This window comes from Ictalurus punctatus, chromosome 22 (assembly GCF_001660625.3).
Source record: "Ictalurus punctatus breed USDA103 chromosome 22, Coco_2.0, whole genome shotgun sequence".
In the NCBI taxonomy this organism is placed as follows: domain Eukaryota; kingdom Metazoa; phylum Chordata; class Actinopteri; order Siluriformes; family Ictaluridae; genus Ictalurus; species Ictalurus punctatus.
This window is the reverse complement of record NC_030437.2, coordinates 16,516,013-16,526,296: the sequence shown is the minus strand read 5'-3', so window position 1 is coordinate 16,526,296 and position 10,284 is coordinate 16,516,013. Positions and strand designations below refer to the sequence as shown.

The 10,284-nt window shown below is 39.5% G+C and overlaps 1 protein-coding gene across 3 annotated transcripts in view; it reads right to left on the bottom strand.

The window, feature by feature from the left end:
* vsig10 (V-set and immunoglobulin domain containing 10) overlaps positions 1 to 10,244 on the bottom strand; it is a 10,763-nt gene extending 519 nt beyond the window's left edge. Inside the window, exons 1-10 of one of the 3 annotated variants that reach the window (XM_017452311.3) lie at positions 10,175 to 10,244; positions 9,881 to 10,078; positions 8,457 to 8,759; positions 6,941 to 7,249; positions 5,679 to 5,960; positions 3,918 to 4,202; positions 3,571 to 3,684; positions 3,457 to 3,469; positions 1,706 to 1,860; positions 1 to 428 (exon numbers count right to left, since the gene is read on the bottom strand). The exon at positions 1 to 428 is cut by the window's left edge and continues 519 nt beyond it. In XM_017452311.3, the coding sequence (XP_017307800.1) occupies positions 340 to 428; positions 1,706 to 1,860; positions 3,457 to 3,469; positions 3,571 to 3,684; positions 3,918 to 4,202; positions 5,679 to 5,960; positions 6,941 to 7,249; positions 8,457 to 8,759; positions 9,881 to 9,932 (1,602 nt within the window). In that variant the 5' untranslated portion in view covers positions 9,933 to 10,078; positions 10,175 to 10,244 and the 3' untranslated portion in view covers positions 1 to 339. Of the gene's footprint in view, positions 429 to 1,705; positions 1,861 to 3,456; positions 3,470 to 3,570; positions 3,685 to 3,917; positions 4,203 to 5,678; positions 5,961 to 6,940; positions 7,250 to 8,456; positions 8,760 to 9,880 lie in introns of all 3 variants that reach the window. The other 2 variants (XM_017452310.3, XM_017452313.3) reach the window with 2 other exon arrangements.
* Between the last annotated feature and the right edge of the window lie 40 nt (positions 10,245 to 10,284).

Here is a 10,284-nt window from a genome sequence, read left to right as displayed (position 1 = left end):
TTAAAAAAAAAAACCCTTTCAAAACATTGTCTTAACGCATATGGACAGTTTTTATGCTTTTATACAAAGCAGTGGGTAACAACACACACACACACACACGCAATGTGGCCAAAATTACATGGCAAGTAAACAAAAAAATAAAATAATTATTATTATTTTATACAACCATTTTAACAGCTAATTCTACTGTAAAAACCACCACACACACACACACACACACACACACACACACACACACAAACACACACAAATCGCAACTTCAGATCCCTGCATTATTAAATAAAATGAGCCAATGTAATGGCTCTTGAAAGAAATTCTGTACAGTTCAAGTCCTTTTCTTTATTTTTCATCTGGCTCTGTGTGATCCTGTGTCTGGTCTTGTGTGTGATGATCTAGGCCTGTATCATGCACATTATCTTCATGATCACCTAAAAAAAGAAGAAAAAAAAAAAAAGATTCAAAAATCAATTAGGAAAAAAATGAAAATAAGACCGTTGTCATGATTGGGCTGTATGTAGCCCTGGCTCTATAAATAAAACCAATAATTCATATCTGTTAAAATCAAGTAATGTATGCATGTTCGCTTACATCACTAATACATCCCTCTTTGGCCTACACAAACCAAAGGGTTCTTTGGTTTGTCCATCTGCGCGAAGCAATAATTTAATAACAGCACCGCTGCTACAGATGTTCACCGTGATTACTGTCTTCTTGTTTAAAAATGTGAAGACAATAAAATCATAGATCAAAAATCATAAGAGAGAAAAAAACTGTAAGGAGTTCGTTAGTTTGTTACTCTGGGAGGAAGCCGTAAATGCTGTGTAGAAGAGGGTTTTGTTATCAGATATGGCTCCAAATAGAACCTCTTCAGGAAAATTAGAAACCTTCAAAGAAGTATGTGATTGGGGAACTATGCAGAACCCTAGAAACAGAGGGTTTCCTCTTCAGAAGAGGTTAGACCCGCTTTTTTTAAACTATTACCATTAACCATCTAAAGCACACGAAGAACCCCTTTTCGTCTCTTAGTGTATGGTCATCATACCGTTTATCATCATAAAGCATTCTTTGGTTTGTCCCTCCTGGTGGGAAACCTTAAAGGTTCCAATCTACAACCATTATTTACCCAAAAGAACCCTTCGTCATATATGCTGCTTTCATTTAGTATCCTAAAGAAATCTTTGGTTTGTTCATCTGAGAGAACCTTTAAAAGGTTCTATGTACAGTACAATCCTTCAACAGAAGATTTACCATTCAGAAAGATTCCCATTAGAACCCCCTTTTAATGCAATAATCATCTAAAGAACCCTCAAAGAAACCTTTTTTAATGAGTGTATAGTTATCATATCCTGGTTCCATTCATTTTAATGGGTTCTTTGGTTTGTGCCTCCAAGGTACTTCTTAAACGGTTTATTTTCAGAAAAGGTTCCAAGCAGAACCTATTTTAAAAGCTACAACTGTTAACCATCCAAATAACCCTCAAACAACCCCTTTTTCTAGAAGTATACATGCAACCCAGACAGTTCTCTTATAATACCGTCTTCACTGAGCACTTCTAGTTACTGTTCCATATAAAGCAAACACGTCTTTCCTGCTCCAGATGTGAACTTTGATGCACAGGGAGTGAATATTACCTCAGGAATGACATTCTCCAGATGCACTCAACAGTGTAACGTGAAACATTTTAACAAAAACGGCGCACGCTTACTGGACTGAATGCAGTGAATTTCGACAAGCGTGGTCGCTGGAGTAGGAACGTGACCGTTAGTAAGTGGAGGGAGCCTCGGAACGGCATCGTGGAAAACGTCTTCCTCGTCGGAGTCGATGAGAGTCATCACGTCCATGTTGTCATCGTTTAAACTACTGGAGAGAAGGAGATGAAATCACAGTTCGGAGGGTTTAAAACAGACACACTGTTGTTCTATAGACCAAATGATGAACATTTGGTCTTTTGTGTCGACGACTAATGGAAGTATATTACTACTAGTCAGTTGAGCCTTATAAACCTTGTGCGTGTCTGAATCATCACACACTCGTTGCAAAATCTCAAACGCACTTGCTTTCGTCGTTTCTGCAACTTAATTATCTATACAAATGATCGCCGTATCTTTATCTTGACACCACATGGTATCGGGATTACAGTATCAGACTCGAGAAGGAGGCGTGGCTTCAAATCTGAAGGCAGTTCTGTAGGCTAAAAGATACTCGGATGATAATATTGCTCCCGATTTGATTTGTATGTAAAGGAAGACTTGTTTGTTTGTTTTATAAAACTGTATGTACAAATGGTGGTATTAAGCCAAATGACTGGAAGTGCTAAAAGCACTGGAATTGTTCATTCCTAGTAAAAACTGCAATTACGCATCTGAATAAATTCTCTAAAAGCTGAGAAGTACAGCTTAAAAACCTTCATTTAGGTTAAAGTAGAAAACTCTTATGTTTACTTAAAACATGAAAGTAAAGATAAAAAGATCCGATTTTAGTTTTCCGATGATAAAAATAGTCTCTCCTTCACCGAGGGACGTGGAAAAATTATTTGCTAAGGCTAAAAACAGCTTTATTTCTAATCTGTCAAATGTCAGCTAACTGAATGCTAACTGAAGTAACCAAATGAACGCTAATATCTTACTGACATTAGCTAAGGCGAACTAAGAAACAGATTTATTCCTAATCTCTCAAATGCTAGCTAGCATGATAATAATCCTGACGATACAAATGAGCGGAAGGCTAATGTCTTGCTAACATTAAGTAAGGCCAACAGCAGCTTCATTCCTAAACTCTCAAATGCTAGCCAGCATGATGATAACGCTAACGATACAAACTAGCTGAATGTTTCTCACTAGCAGTCAGGACACAAACTGCTGTGATAAACACAAAGTGTCTATAGCGGCAGATAGATTAACCGTGATGATTATTAGCTCTCGTTTCACTATTATATCTGTTAAAGTTGAGGGTTTTTTTTTTAGGATTTTCTAGAACTCCTTGAAGCTGTCCGATGGTAATTAAAGTTACCATATGACTTTGCATATATAGGAGAAATGTAATGATTGAAAATGTTGTTGAGCAGAATGTAGTGAGTATAAGTATAAGGTGAAAGAAAAACTCAAGTAATGCACAGACACTTAAAAACTAGACTAATGGGTGTCAGGGCACAATCGCACACAACTATGGACAATTTGGAAATGCAAATCAGCCTACAACGCTTGTCTTTGGACTGGGGGAGGAAACCGGAATACCCAGAGGAAACCCCCTCCCCCGAAGCACAGAGAGAACATGCACAGGACGGTGGCGGGATTCGAACCAGAAACCCTGGAGGTGTGAAGCAAACGTGCTAACCACTAAGCCACTAGTTTAGTATCATTACCACCATTGCTACTTAATAACAACAACAACAACAACAACAATAATTATAAAATGAGTTAATGCTCATATTTGCTGACTCTTTTTTTTTATACTTACCCAAATCGGAAACCTGTGGATAGTGTGCAAAAAAAGAAAAAAATATATATTAATTTTCCATTATTTAAAACAAATATTTCAGGTACTCTCTGAATCTTAAAAAACCATACGTACCCAGACATATCCTGTCACGGCGGGTGTACAGAAAGTAGCCCACTGTGAATCCAGCTATTAAAATTAAAATTGATATGAAGACCCCGACCACGGCTCCGGACTTATCCGCAGAGGCTGCAAACAAACATTTTGGTTTACAGGAGAACATTCGGTACAATACAATGTTTTAGAAGTCATGTTCTGGAAATTTACTATGAACACAAGTGGCTAAATGGATTAAAACACCTTCAACGAGCAATCTACGCTGTTATACACATTTCAACTATATTAAAGCTATACCCAGAGATATACGTTTCGATTAGTTTAAAAAAACAATAATAATAAAAAAAAGAACCAGCTTCGTTTACATCTGATAGTAAGGGAGACCTCCAGTGCATGGAAAGCGACAACGTTTTCACTCCAGCAGAAATACACGTCCTGATCATCCATGGTGGCGTTGACTATGGTGAGGCTCAGATTCGGGCCCTGCTCAACCACAATGTACTTGGAGCTGGGAACGATGGGCGCCCGATTTTTTCCTCGCAGCCATACGGTTTTAGCAGGAGGCAGAGACTTGGACTCGGTGCATGAGAGAGTGATGCTCGTGCCTTCCAGAGCAGCAACCATCGGTTGTCCGATCGGGTACGGAGCCACTGTAACGCAGAAAATCAACATGAAGGCAGGATTTCATACAGCAGAATGTTGAGCAAGCAGAATGGTCTAAAGGTGAGAAGATGTGGATGGTGTTCATCACATTACAGTGAAATCGGTGTGGAAACTGTATCTGTCCGTCTCAGTAGGCCTCGCACCTGCAGAGTTCGGGGTCCGAATCCTGCCTACACCCTGTGTGCGTGGAGTTTACACGTTCTCCCCGTGCTTCGGGGGTTTCCTCCGGGTTCTCCGGTTTCATCCCCCAGTTCAAAGTCATGCGTTTCCAAATTGGCGTAGTGTGTGAATGTGGGTGCGATTGCGCCCTGCGATGGGATTGGCACCCAGTCCAGGATGTCCCCTGCCTTGTACACTAAGTTCCCTGGGATAGGCTCCAGGCTCACCGCAACCCTGTCTAGAATAAGCGGTATGGAAGGTAGATGGATGGATGGATGGATGGATGGATAAACCACACAGAATCGTTCTGAATCACAGGCTGCACCTTGCTAATGAGAATTAAACTAAAATGAATCCTATACAGACAGATTAACAATATATTAGGTCAGTTTTCTAGATCTGGTGCGTTTGAGCCCATATGGTATGATTTGTGAAGTGCGAACACTATTTTCGAGCCCGAAAGCACTCCAAAAACCGTGGTACAGACTAATTGAACTTGTCACATTACTTTCCGTTTGTACTCTCGAGACACCAGAGAAAGGGCTGTTACGGTTACTGATATATAAAACCACACACCCATAGTACTGGAGCACTATAATTAGCTCACCTTTGTGCTGTGACTACCTTCACTGAGAGTGTCAGGAAAAATGCACAGCACTAATACTAATACTAATAATAAATATCAGCTGATATTCAAGGTTTCAGTATCTGTATTGGTTTCGGAAAAGAAAATGTGGCATCGTGCCAGGTACAAAAAGAAAATCATGACAAACAGGAAACGGTTGGTCAGCGCCTGACATTTTGTTTGCCCAAAAGTAGATGTGAAATCCATGGTTTGGAAGAAAGGAAACTTTAAACCTTGAAAAATGCCCAAAGTCCAACCTAAACAATAACCCATTAATGGATTCTCGTGTTAAGTCCACTTCAGAATGGATGAATATTCTTTTCTATAAAAATAGCGATCGACGTGGACGGTTCTTAACATCTGATGTGAAGGTCAGAGATGATCTACAGTTAACACACAGCCCTAAAGGGCTTTCGAGCAATAATAGAAAGACATCATAGTGTATTGCATGATGAATAATTTATAACCGACTAAACCGTTGCAGAATATCATCAAGCAGCATGTTTAAACACTATAAACACTATAGAAACACATATGTACACCACTCAGTGCTAACCCTTTCTATATGCAGGTAGAGGTTTAACTACAAGTGGTATCTTTACACACTTACAGAAACATTAACACACTGTTATGCAACCTGTTATTCCTTTATACTGTATATCAACACATCAGCTCTTACCAAGTGTGAAGGTGCATGACCTATCGGCCCCAGGCGTTTGTGCTACGTGTTTTCCTACACAGGTGATCTTCTGGCCCTCATACAGCATGCTCCTGTTCAGAGTCAGCTCAAAGTTCTCCGTCTCCTGCGATGCGTTCAGTATGGGTTCCCCGCCTGATTTTGACTCCAATATCACCGTTAGCGTGGGGGTCGGGTAAGCTCCATACCAGGAGCAGTTAAAGCGGACCTGATCGAGCTGAGAGCCATAGTGCCAAATACAGTCCGGGTGAATTTCTGGAGCATCTGGAGAAAGTGATTGTGGAGAAGAAAGTATAGGAACGCACAACGATTAGTACGAATACAAAACGGAAAGTAAAATCCTGATTATGTATCGCAATGGTAATTTGTTCCATTTTTTATCCATAGAGAACAGGCTTTGCTGTAACTTGGTATTTTATAAGACTATATTTAGATATATAAACATCTCAACTCATAGGATGAGATGCTCGTCTAAAGTCAATCTAACGTTTAGAACACTCAGCTAACCTTAATCTAATGCTGATAGGACACTAAATACTGTAGGTTACATTTTTCTCTCAACTTGGAAACTCTATCCTCTAAAGTTATGCTGACATAACGCTCATCTAACGTTTATAGAACACTGATATTTTGTTATAGATTTTATAGCTCTTGTAATGTTAACACTGACATGATGTTCCACATCTTATATCATTCATACAATTCTCATCTAACGCCGATATAACGCTCATATAACATTCATATAACCTTCAAATAATTCTCATCCAATGCTGATATAACGCTCATATAACATTCATATAACCTTCAAATAATTCTCATCCAACACTGATATAACGCTCATATAACATTCAAATAATTCACATCTAATGCTGATATGATGCTCATATAACATTCATATAACCTTCAAATAATTCATATCCAACGCTGATATAACTTTCATATAACATTTCACATAACCTTCAATTAATTCTCATCTAACGCTGATATAATGTTCCTTTAACTTTCAGATAATTCACATCTAACGCTGACATAACGCTCATATAACGTTCATATAACTCTTATATAATACCGATATAACATTCATATAACCTTCAAATAATTCTCATCTAACGTTGATATAACGCTCATATAACCCTTCTAACACTGATAGAATGTCAAACAACATTCATGTAATGTTCATATAACGCTCATAGAGCACTGATATAACGCAGTTACAATGTAATGCAGTAATTTGTAAGTCATACAGTAGACGAGCAGTTCTAGTCTTCGTGTCTCCACTTTCTTGGAGACGATGTTCTCAGCGAGGCACGTGTAGTTTGTCTGATCCTCAGGCCGAATGTTAAAGATCGTAAAGCTCAGAGATGAATCCTTCCCAAATGCCCTGCTTTTGTTTTCTTTCAGGGTCACATCCTCAAATGTCCAGGTCAGGTTCTGCGAGGGGTATGACTTGCTGGAACAGTTAAAAACAACGTCGGTGGCTTCGACGACGAACCATGTTCCATTTGGGAGAAACGTCGCCGGTTGTACATTTACCTCCATGTCCTTTGGACCACCTGGAGAAATACGGACACAGCACTCAGTCTACAGTGTAAGCAATGTAAGGATAATCAAATATTAATTACAATAATAATTAATAATCAGCAGAATAATAATTTAATTGCACTTGTACGTAATTGGACATGTAAAAGTACATATAAAAATGGCACATTGTATATATACACAATGATAACTTTGTATGTCAGGGCAAGGCATACGTGAGAAAGAGATTTTGCAATCTACAAAATCAATCATTATTATTAAAAGGTGCATTGGGTAAGATTAGGTTTTTTATTTTTAAGATTAAGCCTCTAATGATTAGGTGGGTTCGACATTTTAAGCCCACTCCCCGGTTTGCGCATGTGTTCAAGAAGCTCCGCCCCCAGGATATAAAATCCAAAAATCATGATCACAGATAAAAATGCAATCTATCATGCAGCCCTAATAAACATCCATCCATCCAGTTTCTATACCGCTTGTCTTTCACAGGCTTGCGGGGAGCATGGAGTTTATCCCAGGGGACTTGGGGCACAAGTTGGGGTACACCCGGGACGGGGTGCCAACCCATTGCAGGGCACAATTACACACACACACACTCACATTCACACACTACGGAGAATTATAGAGATGCCAATCAGCCTACAATGCATATATTCGGACTGGGGGAGGAAACTGGAGTACGCGGAGGAAACCCCTGAAGCACGGGGAGAACAAGTTTGAGGGAGGGAGGAAGGAAGGATGGATTTATTAAACCCAGAGGAAAATATTTCAGAATAGTGTTTCCAGTAAGAAATAAATCAAGAGTAATAATAAAAAAAAAACATTATCAGTAAAATTACAAATAGTAGTATAAATAAAGTAAATATAACATCATATAACATTACATCTTTAGGCTGGATAGCTAGCCAACTGGTTAATATCATGGATGGTAAAACTTCCGCTTTGGCTAGAGGGAAAGATAAAATAACCAACAGACCAATGTTTCCACATTCAGTCGGATTATTTTATACCTGTGAATACTGAACAAAGAAAGAATCTTGGCTAATATCCATTGTAACAGGCCTCATGTGAGTTTTCACTACGCTGCAGGTCACACAAGCTTGTAAACCTGTTGAACTTGTTCCTCACCCGATCACATGCCTTACAGAAACTAGCACTCGGAGCTTTGCATACAGCACTCAATAGCACAAGCGGCGTTTTTAGTGTCTCGACACCCCAGCGTACCTGTGACCAGTAGCTGAACTGCATGTGGCACGTCGGTATCACTCGGCTCAGTCTCACACCGATACACTTCCTCATCTATAGTCATCAAGCCAGCGATGCTCAAGCTGCTGTTGTCCAGGATGGATATATGCGTCAATTTATACGTCGTGCTGGCAGGCAGAGAGTGGTTACGGGTGGCTAGCACCATGCTGCCCTTTAACCAGTGGGTCAGTGACGGGGTGGTGTTGACGGGGAGGTTGAGGCATGGCAGCACGATGTTCTCCCCCAACTCTCTGATTATTGTAGCTTCGTCATCCGTTAACACTGTGCGAGAAAATAAATGCCCACATTATAGCAGAAAGGTCCAAAAGGCTCTATTTACACTTCGTAGAGTGTAGAAACTATTTCATAACCTACACAGTGTGCATAATCTATGCCAGGGGTGGGCCATCTTATCCGGAACGGGCCGGTGTGGGTGCAGGTTTCCATTCCAACGAAGCAGAAGCCACACCTGAATCTACTGAAAGCCAAGATCAACTGATTAAACAGGTGGAATCAGGTGCGCCTCCTGCTTGGTTGGAATGGAAACCTGCACCCACACTGGCCCTTTCCAGATAAGATTGCCCACCCCTGGTCTAACCCATAGATTATCCCATTATTAAACATATATAACATACAAGGGGTCTCAAAGCTTTTCCTGTTACTCCACTCTTTTTTAAGGCAACAAACAACGCCTGTACACAGCATGCATTAAATATTATGAATATAATCCACCTTTATTAAGTTTTATTCATATATATATATATATATATATATATATATATATATATATATATATATATATATAGCAAATATGTGCCATAATACTTATATATTTCATTCCATTAAAATATATTTTACTTTATACATATGTGTGTGTGTGTATGTATTATCTCCTCGAGCACATTATTTTTGTGTTCTTATTTCTCTATACGCACCTCATTGTATAATAAATTTATATATACAATTTAAGAAACAATAAACCTTTCAACTAAATTAATTTATACTTACACTTTAATATGATAGAGGTTTGGAATTCAATAGAAGTGTAGAGCCAGTTATTAGACTTAGGCTAACAACAACAACAACAACAACAACAACAACAACCACCACCACCACCACCATGGTGATAGTGTTTAATTCCCACTCCTGTATGTTCACGAATGTTGTGAACCCGTTATCCAACCCCATACACTGTAGTGCAGTACACGGGGTGTAGGAGCCATTATGCACCCTATGTAGCTACACTTGATCACTTCTACTAGTGACTATGGAGCCATTTAGCACGCGCCCTCGTGCGCTTGTATGGACGGTGTCATGGTTGCTGAAGATCTTCCATTACACTTCTACCTTTTACGTTAAAAAAAGAAAGAAAGAAAGAAAAGAAACTATTTTAGGTAACTCACCTGTATGATATAAAAGCAAAAAGTTTAGAAAAGTTATTCCGGATATTTTCATCGCCGTAGCCGGAAGTTTAGAAGGACGAGAAGGGACCGCGCGCGCGCAGCAGCTGCTCAGACCATTTGTTACGGACGTAAAAAGTCATATCTGTCAAATGTAAACAGCGCGAGCGAAGACAAATCAGGAAGTTGCGGTTTTCTCAACTGTTGAAAAAACAAACAAACCCACAGACGTTTCAGTTTCAGTTTGAAGGATATATCAAGTCTTAACTGCGTCCATGTTCATGTCTGCCTGCTTACTTTCCCTTTATACACCTGTTCTTTCTTTCTTTCTCTCTCTCGTTCTCTCTCTCCCGGAAGTGTGGTTGTGTATTCCGGATGCGCCACACCCTTACCTGCCTCACCTGTCT